At 37.4% G+C, this 18,360-nt stretch overlaps 1 protein-coding gene across 2 annotated transcripts in view; it reads left to right on the forward strand.

Annotated features, from left to right (window-relative positions):
• CPED1 (cadherin like and PC-esterase domain containing 1) overlaps positions 1 to 18,360 on the forward strand; it is a 141,151-nt gene that overhangs the window by 103,454 nt on the left and 19,337 nt on the right. For both annotated transcript variants that reach the window (XM_064702711.1, XM_064702710.1), the window contains exon 17: positions 13,427 to 13,544. In XM_064702711.1, coding sequence (XP_064558781.1) covers positions 13,427 to 13,544 — 118 coding nt within the window. The remainder of the gene's footprint in view (positions 1 to 13,426; positions 13,545 to 18,360) is intronic.

The raw sequence follows: 18,360 nt of genomic DNA on the forward strand, positions 1-18,360 counted from the left end.
TAAGCAAATGCTGGACTTTAAGAAGCCAGGAAACTTAATTAAGGACCTGGATGAAGTTCATTCCTCTTGACAGGAGCATTCTCTTTGCATCAGCTCTTCATGGGAGCATTTCTGTTAGGGGGATACTTACAGTAAGTTCCCTCTGTGGCAGATGGGCATTATCCTGGTCCAGATCAACTTCTGAAGCTGCTACTGTCCATTCTTTGACTCAAAATGGCTTCAGCTGTTGTGCCATGACTTACAGAACCTCATTAAGCTGGAATCGAAGAATCAACTCACATGCCAAAATATGAATGACACAATGGTCTTGGGTCAATAGGTTATCTCTGTCATAAAATGCTATAGTGAAAAAGTTAAGACAACTTGGGATTTCATAGTCATCCTATCTAAGTCCAGATTTGCTTTGATTCCCTATGTCTCTAGTGTGTTTGAAGACTCCCTGGACAAAATGGAGGTGTTTTGTGTCTAAGCTGGAGAATTAGTCCTTCAGAGTCCTCTCAGGCCACTCAGTAAAGTGAATGGAGAAAAGTAATCCTTCAGGGAGTGATGTGGAGAACCTAACAGATGCCATCACAACATTACAGAGAACAGCTCTTTAAGTCAATATCAACCCTATCATTCTCCTTCTCAAAGATCAGAGATAAGCATCACTTTTTAAACCAGAATTATAGTTTAGGTGAAAATGCTAAAATATAATTCACTGACCTTGTACTCTGCCTTTCCATAATTTCTGCAAACTGTCTTGCCGCTTCAGAAAAGACCTGTGAGGTTTTTTCTGAAGGTTCCTGCATACTGTCTGTGAAAAGGGACTCATTACAATAAAGGTACTACAGAAAGAAGGCTCTGTGCCTGTAACACCAGTTCCTGTAACCAGGAACTGAAGCAGTTCTTCCTATGAAGTGCTGAGTATTTTCTCAATCCAGCAAACTACTAGTATGAGTGCTCAATCTTACTAACGTGATCCTAAAGCAGGAAAATGGGAAACCATGTCCTTTTTCCTAATGATGGAAGCAGAAGCTGATATAAAGGAAAACATATTTTGAGCTTTGTATTGCTGAAAGTATCTTTTCTTTATAAACCAGAACTGATAACCAGTTAATTGTGAACTCCATGTGCTGAATTATAGCTCGTTTTTCAGATGAACCTGGACAATATCTGAGTAGATTTTAAAATAGTAGTAACTACAAATAGAGGACTTGACAATCTTTCAATCATTCAAATAAGACTTCATTGCAACAAATACAGTGCAGCTGATAAAATTAGGAGTTCTGTTTTTGCTTCATAGAAAAAAGATTTTTGTTGTTTTGTATTTGGTGGTTTTAAATATATGAAACCTAAAGTGGGGCAGATGAACTCCTACTTTAGAGTTTGTCATTTCTCGTCCCATTGGAGATTTTTTTTACTTAAACCACTAACTGAACTCACATCAAGAGGACATAAAGGATTTGAATTTACATCTCCTACATCTCAGCATTTCTCCTGAGATTATAGAATTTCTCTGAGATTATAGAATCATCAGATTGTAAAATTTGGAAGAGACCTCTAAGATTGTCACATTCAGCCATCAACCTAGCATCACCACTGTTCATTAATAAACCATGCCCTCCAGGGCCATATGCACACATTTCTTTGAACACTTCCAGGGATGGTGACTTTCCTGGGCAGCCTGCTCCAATGTTTGACAATTTCTTCTGTGAAGAAATTTTTCCTATTGTCTGATTTAAACCTCTCCTAGTGCAAATTGAGGCCATTTCCATTAGGCTCTTAGACATTACAGAGATGTTCCAGTTGTGTTTTCTACTGGACTTAGTCTGGCATATCAGTTCCCAGGATATTTACTAATCAGCCTTCCCTGATTCCCACTCCTAACTTGAAAATCAGCACCATCTCGTTTCCTGTGAGTGTGTGAATGAAAAGCTGCACCATTGGAAGCCTTCAGGGCACTTTTGGCCTGCAGCAGGGATGGCTGAGGGAGATGGTCTATTTTAACCCAGAATGCACAAGGTTTCCATGAGAGTTTGTAGCAGCTTTCCTGTGCAAGAGGAGGCTGACAAGAGGCAGCCAGGCTCTTTATGGAAGAGGTTCACAGCAGAATAAAAGTTGATGGTCATTCATTCAAATATGTAGTTTCTGGCTGGGAGTACGTAAGGGAGCATTTCTTTATTTGTGATTCAGCTGCACAGTGGGGTTGGGCGGGCTCCGTTCCTGAAAGTTTTCAAGAGCAGAATAGCAAAGCAATCTGGTCTGATTTAATAGCTGAGTCTGCATGAGCGGGAAGTTAGATTAGAGACCTTCTGAGGTCCTTTCCAAGTGGAATGATTTTGTAAAAGAAATTCCTGCCTATTACTCAGTGATTCTGTGAACTGTATGGAAGAAGGCTCACACTTTTGAGGAGTGTGAAACAAATACAATGTGCTCTTTGACTGTCGCAAATTGTTATGATATGAAAGATTCAAAACTCTATGTGTTTGCTTATATTAATGATGAGAAGTACCTTTTTGTTTTGAAATTCTGTGATTTGACATTTGAAGTACATTACATAATTCATAAAATATGAAGTGTTACCACTATGACATAGAAAATACAGAGGAGGGTGAGAAAATACTGGAGGGTGAGAAAGGTAGAATAGGACCCAAAGAGCTTTTTTGCTTTACATGAAATGCCTTACAGCACATTCAAGTCTCATTTAACCATAGAAACATTAAGATAGGAAAAGATCTCAAAGATCATCAAATCCAACCTTCATTTGCATGAGCCTTTTCTTTTGCATTCTGATAGAGTGAAGAGGTTTATTCGGTTTACCAGGAGGAAGTAGGATCATCCCTAAGCCATAGGCAGTGTGATCAACCCTAAGCCATTGGCAAGAAGGCCACTTGGAATCTCTGCACATCTGGGATTTCATAGCTGCCTTGATTTGTTGGACCTGTGTTGGACCTTTCCATTCCCCACTATGCTAAATTGTGAAGTTCCTCAGCCTAGAAAGAGTTTATTTAATCCCCACAATCACTATGTGGTGTTCCATTTAAATCAATCTTTGTATGACATTTTGTAGTGCAGAATGGTTAGCTAGATTTTATCTACTACATGTTTTCTTTGAAGTTCACTCTTTAGTATGAAAATAGTAATGCAGTGCTTTCAGGCTAGCAGCCAATCTTGAGCTGGTTACTCCTATGTTATTCTTTCAATACTATAGGCTTATTATTGCAAAATAGAGGAATTTCAAAATATTTCCAAATATATTTTAGCAGTTGAAAACAATTATTTTAGCAATTCTATTCACAGCACATCACGGACAGTTGTTTGTCCTAAGAAAACAGTGTATTGTTTGTATAAAACCCATATCCTTCTCTTTCACCTTTCACCTTTCCCTTTTCTGACCTTCCCTCAAGATTTCTTACTGTCTTTCTCATGCTGGTAGTACGAAAAAATAATTGGAAAAAGACAAGAAGTTATTGAACATCAGTACTTTTTCTATAAGTATCCTCCTCTGATTTAGTCATGCAGAAATGCCATTTTTATGAGAGAAAGGGTTATTAACAGATTAGTGGGAGGATCAGCAGAGCAAAATTGCTCCACATCTGTGTAATCCTATAAAAAAAGACTGTAAAGTTTATACAATATGTACTGTTGTCAGATGATAGAAAGGCTGTAAAAAGGATGTGGAAGGAAGGAATTAAAATGAAGTAAAAGCAAGATGACAACATCCTTGCACTAATACTTAATTTAACTCTTCTTAAATTAATATAATGTATCTAATATAGATTACAGTTTACAGTATATAATGAAACCTAATATATGCTATGTACACTTTATACACTGTAATCTGATATTTGTTGAAATAGATCCTTTCCATTATCTCAGTCCTTTTGTAGGTAGTAAATCCTCTAAGTCTGATTTAAACTGGAAATGTTTCAGTTTTCTGCAACAGCCTAGTCTGCTTCAGGGCCAGTGTCTCAATGTCCACAGTAAATTCTTGTAGCTCCTTGCCACATGGAAGAGAGCTGGCACTGGAGAGCATTTGGTCTGTGTGATTGGTTCAAAATTTTTAGGATATTTTGTAGAGCCTCTTTACTACTGGGAAGACACTGCATGAAATTCTTGTTCAAGATAGTCATTATCTTACTGAGGAAAAGTAGGAAGTTGAAAAATAGATGGTTAAAAACTAAGAGTACAGGCAGGTCCTGGGCAATGCATCAGCTAGACTATTAGTCTAAAGCAAAAAATATTGAAACTCTGATATTCAATCCATTATTTTAGAGCTGCTCAGGTAACATTTCTTGTCATTAAATAATCCTTTCAATCCAAAAAACAATGTGAGTCATAATGTGTAAGGTTTTGCTACAGGATGTGAATGTATCCATGCCAACTCTGCTGAAGGACAAACTTGTTCCACATCTCCAGAAAGATGAATTTACAGTAAATAATTTTATTAGTAGACACAAGAAAGTTAAACACTAAACACCTCACAGGCTGACTCAAAATACTTACGAAAGGTGGAGGAGTCCACAGCTCTACAGAGAGTTATTTCTTTGAAGTGATGAATCTTGGTGAGTGAGTTTCACCTGGGCTGGGAACATTGCCCAGATCCAAGTGTAACCTCTATCCTTATGAGAAAAACAGTAGTTAACATGTTTCTAACATCTCAGTGGAAACAATCTGAGTCACTTTGATTCAATTATCTTTGTTGTGCTAAGCTGGCTGCATTTTTAGTGTCCTCTTTGCTCCCCAGACCTGAAGTAAATCACAGAAATCTTCCAGATGTCTCCCTATAAGGGAGAGTGAATTTCTGTATGAAGGTATTTTTATAGGTCAGGGAAAATTCTGTGTCCAATAAGATGTAATTAACTGCCTTAATACCTTGTTGACAGAGCCTAAATGTTTATTCTTAAGGTTTTTTTTTTTTTTTTTTTAATTTCTATTTCCACTATGTCCCATCTCAGTACTAATGTGATCTCAATATTTATCAAAGCAAGACTTCAGCTCAGCATCCCTTACCATGCCTTGTGCAACAGAATAAATATAGTCATTAAGCACATAATTTGATTTTCAGAAGTTGTTGGTTTTTTTGAGGGAGGTCTTGTTCAACTACTGACTGCTGGATTACTTTAGCTGAATGAAAAGTACTTGTAGTAAATTACTGCAAGAAGGCTGTTGGAGAAAGCATGGCAAATTCTAACTCCAGCTTGCTTATTTGGCACTACCTGCTTGCAATCTGTTTCTGTCCATGTGTGAGAGCTACCTGCATGCAGTCTGTTCAGCGAGCCATCAAGCTGTAAGCCTGCATTTTCAGTCTGCTGTCCACCAGAAGGCAAACCTTTAATCAGTATCTTTTAAAAGAGATCATGGTTAGTAAAAATCCATTATATTCACTTCTGTGATTATAGCAGCCAGTATGCTGCAAATTCATTAGAGTCACTTTCAAACCCATTATAGTTTAGAAAATAAATCACTACATGGCTAGATTTTTAGGTGTTCTAGGAAAATAAACGTACCCATCTTACTTCTGTGTCCCAGCTGTGTATATTAAATGAGTATCTGGGAATATGTGAAATTTAGTGCTGGTCACAGCTATTAGACATCAATGAAAATATTCTAACTCAAAGGCTCTTTTGAGTGAAATACATAATGATTTTCAAAGTCAAATCAGTCCTTCATTATTTTTTATGGTAAGCCACAGTGTGGTATAAGGGAAGCATAAATGATAACCAGATTCTGTCTGTAAATGGTTTTTTTTCTGTTTTGATAGTCACCGTTATGACTGTTTTCCAAGAAACTTTAGTCTCAAATGATGTTGACTTAATTCCTTTCAAGCAATTTTATTTTTACCAAAGCTTTCAACTGAAGAGGAAGAAAGGAGAAAAAAACTCCATCACTTCTTTAATCTTATCATCATCTGAGTCTCTTTCATACATAAAGTCATAGTCATACTTTCTGCACTACCATGGGCTTATAGAGCACATTCTGAATAAAAGTAGCTGCAGCTGGACTTATGGACAGTGTTGGATGGAGACCTATCCATGCACTGCCCATGTGTCCAGTCACTTGCACAGGTACTTTCTCTAGTGTCATTTACATATTCTTAGTTTTAGCCCTCACATTTGTTGTATAGTCAACATTGCCTAAACTGTACATCAGTAATAGATTTTTCATTGTGTATTTTCTGGTTAAAGCTAGGAAGATTTGTGTAAATGTCCTCTATCTAAAAATATACTTTCTCAAGGTCTCTTGACTGACTTAAGCAAGCAGCCTAATGTCTTAATAAGAGAAGGGTCTGATCTTTGGCCAGAAAAGCCTCAGAGATTGATTCTTTATCAGAGATGGCTTCTTTATTGAAGGTCACTTTAAAAACAGAGCCAAATAAAGAAGGGTAAGGCAGCTGCTTGCAAGATTGCCAGGCACTATGACCTGCCTCTCACTGAGCTGCTGGGAAAGCTCAAGATGTAGAGATCAACCCTGCCCAGAGCGGGGTCATTGCAATGAGCACATGCTTATTTCAGGTGCCTCTTTTCTTCTTGACACCTTCCAGATGAGAAGTGGTAGTGGATGAGATGGCCTTCCATAGAAAATGTGTCCCCAGGCTCAAGTGTGACCCAATGGGGGCCTCGTGTCCCCCTGACTGTCTGTGTGTAGCTGGGTGATATTTTTCAGTTCATGCTTGAGCAGACAAACCATTTGGAACACTCTCACCAGTGAGCAAGAGTGGGTCCTTTCACCAGTGATATTGTTGTCTAAAGTGGAGGGTGTTTGGCTCTTGGGAATCGACTGAAATGAATCAAGTGTTGAACAGGACTGCTCTGAGGATCCCGACCCTGTGTGTTCCCTGGGCCATCATTAGAGACAGGCAGCACCAGAGCCCGTGGCTGCTCTGCAGTCAGTGCAGACTGTGGATGTGTAAAGGGAAATTCCTCCTGTTAGCCACACAAGTGTAGTTTCCTTTAGAGTGAAGCTTCCATGGTTATGTAGACTCTGTCTTTACACTAAAGGCAGTAACTTGCAGGTTTTTTTGGCATTGTCTGGGAAAACAGTTTCAGAAGTCTTCTACCTGGTGTTTCTGAGCCTGTATAAATGGCTTTCTCAATATTCCTCAGACCATGTGTGGCTGTGATGTGTATTCCAATACATACCATACCATGGAGAAGTGAATTTCTGTATAAAACAGTGTGTGAAGCAATTCCTTAAACAAAAAACATTTTAAGTTGCCCTGAAGCCAACATTACATACATTACATTACACTTTGAAATCTTGTTTCCAGTCTATCCATAGCTCACTAATACCCTTTCAGCCCTTTGGGCCCCTTTAAGCTCAGCTTAGAAAAATTAGAGTAAGAGAGGAAATACTGATGTTCCTTTCTTTTTTGGTCACATAAAGGAAGCAAAAGAAACAGAACCAGTGGTTCTGTTGAACTGATCTTGCAGAATTCCATTCTTTTTCATCCTGTTTGGCAGTCACCAGGTTTGCTATTCATGATTAATATTTTGCTAAAAAAAGAAATCAGTGTTGCATTCCTTTTCTGATGTTCAGGTAATGTTGAGGAGAGTCCAGGGCAATCAGTTGGAGACAGATTTAGGGATCTTGAGGTCTAGGGAAACAGAACATGTCCAAGCAGTGTAACTAGGCTCATTATGTACTGTGGAGGGACTGTTGGTGAGATAAAGCTTGCAGAGAAAGGTTCAATGTTTTTTCTAGTAGAACATCATATATAACTAGGGGGAAGAAAGCACACACAAACACACACACACACAGGAAGAAAAAAATATTTGGGTACAGCCCTTTGTTAAACCTGAAATAGAAGTGTTCCATTTGTAAATCTTGAGAAGATTTTCTATGTGCCAACAAAGTGATTAGGGAGTCAGATATATTCCCCCAGAGACAATGATATGGAAATGAAAGCATCTTAGATTTACCTTTCTATGGGAATTATACATCTAATCTTAGGTTATACAGGAGAACCTCTCCTCCACTTTGAATTGCCACAAGATCTCTCAGGGATATCAGTACCAACTTCAGTCTGTCCTTTCTCACACAGCAGTTAATAGGCCCCTAATGGTGCTCCCTCCATCCAGTTTCAGCCTGTGTTCCTTATGCACACCTAGACTATGGACACAGTGGGTCCAAGGCTCTTTACAAGTCAGCATTTAGTTGTGTGTTCAAAGCAAATGCAACCAGCTTCCTTGTGAGAGCCTGAGACAGAACTGACCAGAATACCCTGCAGCCCCCTGGCTGGAGGGAAAACATTGGGAGCTTGAACTGAAATCTCTGCTGCCAGTCAGTTCAAAGGGAAACTGTGTTTGAACAGTTTTTTCTATAAAAACATTTCCCTGTGTTTTCTATATCACAGGGAAATGTTCTACAAGGAAAATACCAATTACTGCTTTATGCACTTCACACTCCCACTAATATCCTGAGAACACCTATTATCAAGCATTGTGGGCAAAGGTATTTTTAAACTCTGTTAGTGCTGAAGGGGCCAACTTATATATCTCTGTGAGCTGTGGGTGGCTTTGCCTATGCTCAAGACAAGAAAATTAGGCACTTAGGAGGATGGCAACTGAATGAGGGTTTTGAGAGGATACATTGCAAGGATGAATACTGTTGGATGGAACTCCAAGATACAGAAAATAAGAGGCAGAGTTGTGAATTGGACTCAAACATCCTAAATCTCTCCTCAAAATCCTAACCTTAGTGTGCCCCAGGCCCTAAATAAAAAAAAAAGTTAATAAATGTACTTCACCATCTAAAGGATTTGGTGCTAGAAATGAGAAGTACTTTTGTTACAGTATACCCTGAAGCACTGAATTCATATCTGAAAGCCTTGCTTACTGTGAAAAGCAGCTTCAACAATAGTGTTGGCAGATGTATAGCTCACTGTACCAAGTCCTAGGCTAACATGCTTTTTCAATGCAATGCATTCATTGTCAGAGTATTTCAACTTAAGAAATCATGAAGGAACAGTAACGCTTTTCGTTCATTCTTTCTCTTATCCCTTTTCATACTTCCTGATTGTAGTGATAATTTTTCAGTCTGAGAAGTTCTGCTGTGTTTGTCATGGCTGTGATATAAAGGTCATAGCCTAAATCAAAGGGAAAAGGCCTGAGCTCAAGTGCTTCTTGCAGTTAGGAGGCTTAGAGTACAGATCTTTCTGCAGTGTGATCTGTGAATGCCATATACCCTGAGCATGGCAGGGTGGAGATGAATGCTCCTTATAAACAGCCACAAGACTGTAGAAGTTCCCAGCCAATATTGAACATTTTTTACCTAATTACCAGGGAAAAAAATTCAGGGTCACCTCAGCACTTTATTGAGAGAACAATAAATATGTAGTAATTCCCTTTGTTATCACTTAAAACATTTACTTTTTGCACTGTCAAAGCACATAGTTTTCTCCAGCTATTCCTCATTTTCAGATAGTGGGCTTGGCAAAATTCAAGTTAGTTCACATTCAGAGCTTGCAGTTAAAAAGATAGATGCAGAGAAGAGGACAAAAAAGGAATTGAAAACTGATGCAGCTCTTAAAGACTCCAGGTCAACATTATTGTATCACTTTTTAAGCTGAAAAACACCAGAACATAAACAACAAAATGCCTCTTTTATCTACTATTTCTTGTTCCTGTTTTATCTTCCTTTTAGGGAGGAGTAAATACTAAATTCTTTTAATTCCTTTTCTTTCTTGCTTTGTGTACTTTGTTTATAAAGCATACAAGCTGGAAATCATCACTGTTCTTGCTTGGGAAAATTAGCTTTATGAGGAAAACATGTTCACTAAGAAAGCACTTGAAAAATCCATACAGATGTTAACTACAAATACTGAAAAAAACCCCAACAACCCCTCTGTAATTATAATTAGGTACATTTTGAAACAGTTTCCAAAATTTAAGTTTCTGATATTCTGTTCCTAATGGAATTGGAGTTGGATTTCGCATTCAGTTATCTTGGTTCAACTGATTCTGCTGGATCTCTGAGCTGTTCAGAATGATAATTCACAAGACTTTGTTAAATTAAGAGTCATGCTTTTTAGGTCTCATGTGAATAATTTTGTTCTACGGCTCACAGATGCAGCACTTTAACTGTTTGGGTGCAGGAAGGCAGATAGGGTCTAACCGATGTGCATATAAAATGGAATTGAATCAAAATCCCTCATAGATTAAAAGGATCCTTTTATATTCCCTATGCACATAAAAGATACTAAACTAGTGTTATGCAACTTGTAATATTTTCTTGAAACAGTTTCATAGCTTTCTCTGAGGTTAGCATTCTGAGTGCTGAGGAAGACACTGCATCTGCTGTATTGTCAGAATGAAATTTATTTGTCCATATAAATAGCAAGTGCTTTAAGTCTTTGTGGAAAGGCATCTACTGGGATTTTCAAAATTTTTAGCAGTTAGTAAAGGTACTCTGTAGTTATGACAATCTTCAGTCACTGGTTAAAGCATGTGACATTATTCTCAAAGAAATTTTACCTGCAGAAATTTGTGAATGAGAAAAATCATGTAATTTAAAGTATGCTTCTATTCTTAAGAAACAATAATATCAATTATAGTAACAGCATGAATAGCACAATTAAGAACTTAAAAGCAATTAAGACTGATGGCTGTACTTTATCCAGGTATCAAACTCTTCTCTAATGCCCTGACAACATGACCAGTATCTCAGCTTTTTGTATCATTCCTGATCTCCTACTGATGAACAGAGTTGGATTATTCCATAAAAATACTGAAAAGCCTTCCTTTGTATTTAAAAATGCCTTCTTGAGCTGATAGGTAGCAGCAGGTGTAAATCTTAAAAGTAACTTTATTTTTGTTGCGGTGCTTTGTTACTGCTGGAGCACCAACTGCTAAAATAAACACAGATGGACATTTTTTTCCCTGATAGTGTGACTTCTCCCAGGAAAGTCAAGGGCTCCTTGCCTTCTTTTCTTTTACTGCAGTTTCACAGTAATCATTTTTCATTAAGGTGGAGGTGGTGAAAAAGGTACCTCAGCAATTAAAAATCCATTAATGGTTAAATTAGATTTCTGAATCTGAACCATTACTGCATCTACAATGGTCTTCACTGTACAACATTCATCCCATGACATCAGCTGCATGAGTGTGGGTCAGCTTTATAATGCTTTGTTCATCTCCGTCTCTTCCTGTGTAATTTTGAAAGTGTACAGTTATGATTTTTTTTTACTATTTTTATATGTCTGAGTAAAGCTGTGTATGTATATGTATATGCATAAGTACATAATTGAGAGGAAATATAGTTATTGGTTATTCAAAGGTGAACTAAACAAACAAAATTCTTATTAAATTAAGCACCCAGACTATAAATAAATTAAATACCATGAACTAATAGCCTCAAATAATTTGAAGGTAATAACTGAGAAAACTCAGTAGTGTAACAGCCTTGTAAATCTTGTTTCATCTCTTAAACACTAAAACATTATGAAGAATCAGTTCACTATAGTGTGATCTGAAAGAGACAAGGAAATTGTCATTTCACATAGTAGATGGACTCCAGAAATGTTCACTCTCTAAGTATCAACTGATGTTGTTTAAAAGCTATGTAGATGTACAGAAGAAAGCTTTATTCCTCTTTTATTTGCTAGTGTCCAGAAAATCTTCCATAAAGATAAAAGAAAGTTTACTAGCAAAAAGCCACACAGATCTTATAGTCAATCCTAAATGTGCACTAAAGTACATAATGCAAGGGAACTTTTCTTTTGATTCTAATCCAGAAATTACAAGGGTATTTTAATGTCTCCCTTCTAAGAATGAAGGTTTGCAGGAAGAGCAGACACAGAGCCACAACTATCATTTAAGTTTACATGTCTGGCTCTCATCTTTGCCATGAGTATCTTTTGTAAACATACTAGGATCACAAGATGTTTCATCTTTGGGCAAGGAAATAAGGATGTCATGTCACCACAGAACCTGAAGAAAACAATAAAAAATCTACATGCATTTAGAAAAACCCTCAGTGTCCCATATATTTATGGAGCTGCAGTAAATCTCTAGCTGCCACAGATTCATTTTGCATATTATATTAAATATGTCAGTGATGGTCTCCTACAAAGGTAAAAATGAAACAAATAAGTCTTGTTCAGGGATTCACAATCTCCTGACATGACAGTTTAGATGTGAATTACAAATTAAATGCAAGCAGTGTTCTTTACTTTGAAAACACAACAAAGTCAAAAGGAATCAGTTACATAGCTCCCTGCATGTTGGTTGTAATTAGCAAAAACCCAGCCACATAAAATTATTGTTAATGGTATTGCCCAATAAATGGGATTAATATAAAATTTTGTTTGCTTAAACACACTCTGGGCAGAAGGAACAAGAAACTAAATCCCTGTTATTTTATGGCACTATGTTGAGGGGAATGACAGCACATTCAGGAATTTGGGTCTCTCTTGTGAAGTCCTGTGCAAATTGTTTTACTGTAAGGTAGGAACTTTTTGATGTTAATGTTAGTTGAGTTATACTGTTAAATAGGTTTACAGCATGTCCAGACCCAGAGACTCCAAAACACAGATTAATACTAGAAGATACTGTGCCATTCATTTTGTCATTACAGTTTTCCCTAGTTAGAGATCAAGCAGAGAACAGGACAACCCACAAGTAACCACTGTTTTATGGCTTATTTATGCACAAATACTGCCATAAACCTCTGAAGTCACTGGGAAGATTTTCTTCTTTTAATTTTTTTTTCACCACCATGGACTTCAATGAGATCAGAATAATTGTGAGACAACTATTTCATCTTGTCTTTTGATTGCATAATCAAGAACCACCAGTATTTACAAAATTCCAAGATGTGTTCATATTGCTATCTGTTCATATTACTGTGTGCAGTGGCACATATTCTCCTAACTGGCAGTACCTTGACTCTATTAGAACTCAATTGTCTTTTGCTCATTGGTGCAATTTAGGCACAGCATCTTAGATGTAGCATAATTTCATGGCAACGGTGAAGATGTAACGGTTGTGAAATTCATCTTAGTACCATTTCAGAAAATAGATTTTTTTTCCTTTAAGCACCTGTATCTCCTGAAGCTATTTTGGGGCATTTCATCACAGAAATGAATCCCATATGACTACAAATAGGCATACAAAATTCCTAAGGGCAAATAGGTAGAGATTATATAATATGTAGAGACAAAGTGATGTTACGTGAAAAGTATTTATGTTTGCCTTAATCTATTTTCCTATGTCTTTAGCAAATGTAGTATCTTGTATGTTTACTGTGGATTGGGATAATTTATTGCAAAACCTTTGTCTGAATGGAAAAAGGATTCTAAATTATATATTAAAATATATATTGAAGAGCTAAGGATGAACTAATTTTGAAAGTATCCCAAATAACTTTTTTACTCTTGCAGAGGATTTCAAGGTGATGTGGATGGGCACAGTGCTGTCATTTTCACAGATTCTATTTATTTCAGGACTGTGGTTCCAAAATTCGCCCAGAGGAGTCCTGTGGCTTGCAGCCTCTCTCTCATGAATACCTCTCAGCAATTTCACAGACAGTGTTTAAGACCTGTGAAGCTGGAGACACAAAAGGTTTGTACTTTATGCCCCTTTTTTCTGAAAATTAAATCATGCACCTCATCAAAGAAAAACTAGAAACAATATTAACTCTTTGCTATGGACATGCACTAACCTATGCACAATAAATTGAACTAATAATTCCAAATTCGTAGCAGCCAAATGATGTACCAGTCCTGGCAGTGAAGAATGGCAAATTCCCTGCTAAAGTACTAATATTTCTTAAATAAGTTTAATTTTCAGAGAAGCCAAGCCATGTCATTTCCCCTTAGACTATAACTCAAAAATTCTGCAAAAGTAGGTGTCATACAATGTCCTCAAGCCATCTACAGGGCAGAGGTGGAGCAGCAGAGATAAAGATATCACCTTACTTCTTCTGACAATAATGCTAAAATTTAGAAGGCTGCTTTATAGTTCAGTACAGCCAGGGTTTCATGACTCATTTCTAATCCTTTGATGTAGAGCAGAGACAGTAATTCAGGGTCCAGCCAAACACAGAAGTGACTTCCTCCTCTCTTAGTCACCATGGCACTGTCCTTTAAAGGAAGCTCAGCATCTTCCCAAATATACACTTAATTTATACAATTTCTCTCTCTGTGTCTCTCTCTGTCTCTCTCTCTCTCTCTGTCCCTCTTATAATCAATAAATGCAAATTGGAATATACAACAGAGGAAATGTCTTTCCTTCATTTTACATCACGGAATGAAATTATGATTTACCTACCAAAAAAATCTTCTTTCTTTCAGAAGTTCTCCTTTGATTCACATCTGGTTTGAACCAAGCTATCATATCAAAATTAGCTCTTTGTTCAATATTGTTGCATTACCAATAATACAGAAGTCAGGAGACATTAACTGCGTTTGACTTCTCAGAGGGAAAGAGAGGAAGAGAACTAAAAGAGACCATGAGAACTCAACTTGTGCTAAATTCCTGCAGGTGAATCAGGTTACTGCAGTCTGTAGAAATGTGGTTTGCAGCAGTAACAAAATCTGGTGTGTAAGATATCACAGATATCACAGATATCACTTCTAATTTTCTGTTGCTGTGATGCATATGTTTTAATTATATCCCACTGTCCATTCTTCCGACAACTGTATCTAGTGTAAAATAATTCTGTGTGATCTTTCTCTGCATTCAACAGCTGTGTCTGGATTTGGATCCAGCAGAGACATAAATTGATGTCCAAATAAATGAATGAGTCCCTTGGTTACAAGGAGTAAATCTCAGTTTGGACGTAAGTCCATAGCCTAAAGCTATTTATTCTGTAGAAAGTCATCCTTTTAAAACATAGTTTTTACTTTTGTCTTTTTCATAAATACAGCTAGAACATAAAGAAAAATAATTCCATAGCCTATTCTTAGAGAAAAAGCTTTTTGAAGGTCTTAGGGTACCAAATAACCACCAAATACAAAAGTAAAGCAGTCATAAATCAAAAAATTAGCATAAGTGTAGGTTAAATATTTAGATTTTGATTTACCAATCTAGAATAGTATTTTCTCTTTACAGTGATGATTGCTTGGCACTATAAAAAACCTTGATTTTAAATTTGAAAGCAAAATACGTTTAATTGTGGCTATGACAATGTAAAAGGATAAATGAAAGAGGCTGAAAGAAAAAGCAAAACTATCAAATTAAGTATACAGCTGTTATTGGTTAAAACTTTTGATTTTAGGCTAATATTTTTTAAATGGAAAGTAAGCAATCCTAACTAATTATTTTGAAAGTTTATTTCATTTCATGTCATTTTATGAGAACAGATTTAGGGAGTATTGGCAATGTTTAATCTCATATCTTAAGCAGAAGATTTATGTTTGCAACTGATAACTACTCTAATGAGCCAAAAATCCAGCTTTCACCCTTCCTGTGGAAACCTCCTACCTACAGGTTTTCATAAAAGTTTGATTATGCCAATTTTTAGTTTGTGAAGAAACTAACAGTATGTCTCTCTTGCTCTCATTCACTTAATTGTTGGTAAACCTGCCCTTGCCTGATAGAGCCAGTGTTAATGCTCTTGCCTGAAGCACCACAAAATGCTGCCTGATTGAAATGGTGCTGAAAGCTGCATTATGTGCTGCTGACTTAGAGAAGTGGGTAAGAGCAACTTAAAACTGCTATAGAAAATAAGCCTAATTTCCAAACTAATATTGTTTGCAATTTTTTAATGTTGTCTTCTTTTTTATGTGATTCATTTTATCTTTTAACACAGTCCTATTTTTGAAGGTTAACAATGCATTGACCAACTGTTGGGAAATTGCAACAGGAAAAGTTCATAATAGTTGGATTTAAAATGCATAAATTTTCATGCATCATTAAAACACCTATGTAAATACAAAACCAGGAATTATTCTGTTAGCATTAAATGCTAGTGCTTGCTAAAAATACTAATTTATCTCCATATATCCATGTTCTCAAATATTTTTAAATTTGCCACTAACCTTTAGCCTATGCCAAAAATTGATCTATGTTTTTCATTAATATACCTAGGGAGCTATTGAACATAAACTAAACTGTTTAAAAGAAGCTTTTCAAAAGTTACTTATCACCTTCAGTTGCCAAGGTTTAAACTTTTATTATTCAGATATTTTGGCTCCTCAATATTAATTTTATATAGTTCTACTTTTCTAGTTTATTACCTTAAACCAAATCTCTTCGTAAAAGTATGGGATGTTTAAAAGAAAATTCCATAAGATGAAGAGTCGCATATGTTTTAGACATTGCCAGAACTTTTATATATTTGGGTTGAAAGAAAAATTACAACATCAGGAAAAAATACTGAGTTTTCATATAATTTTAAAATATAGGTCACTACCTGAAACATCGCTCAGATTATTTATTAAGACCTCTACAGTGGTGGCAGGGTCTTAGTCCAGACTCCAAACCAACCAACCATTCTGTCCCTGCTCTGTTAGTCAAAAGATACAAAGTGCTGGCATGGCACCTATTACTGGGTTATTGGAGACCTGGTACTCTTATTTCCTCATGAGACTGCTGTGAAGCTGGGAATGACCATTCAGGCAGGGATTGCACAGTGGAAGCCAACAGACAGATCCACAAGTGGCAATAGAAATCTTGGAGGGTCAAAGTATTTGTGGCCCCAGCGGTGGCCAGGAGACCACAGCCTGGAGCAAGGGACCTCAAAGCCAAGGGAGGGTCAGCATGAGTAAGGGACTCACAACAGCCAGCACTGGCAGGCTACAGCAAGACAAATTGCCTAAATTCAGCCTCTGGTGTCCCAGAAGAGGAGGGTATTCATTTGGAAGAGAACTCCCTGCTTCAGAACCTGATTATCCACTTTGTAACTTCAGATAAATCTTCAATGTAACTCTTTGATAAAAATTCTACATAGGATCTCTCTTAGGGACCAAAGTTCAGATCTCTCTTGTCATACAAAAATTACCAGGTTACAAGCATGCTATTTTCCTGTCCTAATGAATTTTGAACTTTAAAGTGGTCCTTAATTGAGTGGGGAATGTTTCCTCTAACGGCTGCGTGATTAGGATGCAGAAAATGCAAGTTTGAAACTCCTCTGAGCAAGAAGCATGGGATATCTCCATCTTCCTGCTTGCACCCTCCCACCATGTTCCCAGGTGTCCCTCCTGCCTCTGTCCATGCTGTGAACTGGGCTGCTTGCCCAGCACAGCCTCCACAAGGCACCCATGCCCATGGGAGCAGGGGAAGCTGGGTTATGCTCACTGAACCACAGCGTGCTCCAAGCCAGTGTCCAGGGCTTTGGGTAGGTTCAGTATGCTATAGTTTTCTCCAAATCAACAAGTGCATCTGAGGGTGGTGTGTGTTCTGCGCAGGGCAGAATAGGGGCAGCTCTGCAGGGTACACAGAAATTGGTATCATGTTGTTGTGGCACTGTGGGATGTATTTGTGCCTTAGATGTACCCGTGGGGGCTCCCATACAAAAAAAATCTCAATTTTATTTAGAAGGATTTCTTTATCTGGTGAGATTACTCACCCTGCTACTTTCCAAAACAGAGTCACTTGGACTTCTGCCTAAGTGGAAGCACAGGCTGCCTCCTGGAAATTCTCTTGCTCCTGAGGTAGCAGCTGACTCTCCCAAGGCCATGAGGCTCCTCCAGGGTTTCTTTGCTGAGCCTTCCCCTCAGCCCCTGGCCAGGTGAAATGTAAAAACGCTGCCTTGGGGTTTTTTGCTGTGGTTTCCTGTGCAGCAGCAGCCCATCAGACACAGCTGCCTGACAGTGGTGGTGGGGACAGACTCTAAGGCCATCTGATCTGAACAAAAGACGGTTTTGCTGGCAGTTTCGTAGGCACTGGGAGATGCTGTCAGCACTGTGCACTTACAAGATTTAGAAAAATAGTTTCTTTTGTTCATTTGAATACAAAGGCAACTCAAAAGTTTTCTGTCTTCCATCAGAAATTAAATCCTGCAAGCTTCTAGTAGGATTTTGAAGAGGAATAGTTTTAGAAAATCAAAATAACAAAACCATTTAACTTTAGATAAGGGATTACTAAAACTCACTGATCAATTTGTGCTCCTAATCTTCAAAATCATTTTTGTAAATAAGATCAGGCTCTAATAAATCACATGTTATTAATTTCACTTTACTCTCATCTTCTGAAATTTATTTGTGTAGTCTGGGACAGTCCTCTGAATTCTCACAAATTTTAAAAAAATAGTATTTTGGAAGGAAAGTCTTAATCTTGCTTCATTTTGATATCAGTTGCTCTCAACCATACATCCCACCTTTAGGTGTTTCTTTGTAGATGAGAATTAATCTTCAGACATGTCTGAATATGAATATTTTCTGTTTGCATTCAACCTCCTCACCCATTTTGTCTTTCTCATATCCCTTCTGTTGAG

The sequence above is a fragment of the Zonotrichia leucophrys genome, chromosome 1A (genome assembly GCF_028769735.1).
Source record: "Zonotrichia leucophrys gambelii isolate GWCS_2022_RI chromosome 1A, RI_Zleu_2.0, whole genome shotgun sequence".
Lineage (NCBI taxonomy): Eukaryota > Metazoa > Chordata > Aves > Passeriformes > Passerellidae > Zonotrichia > Zonotrichia leucophrys.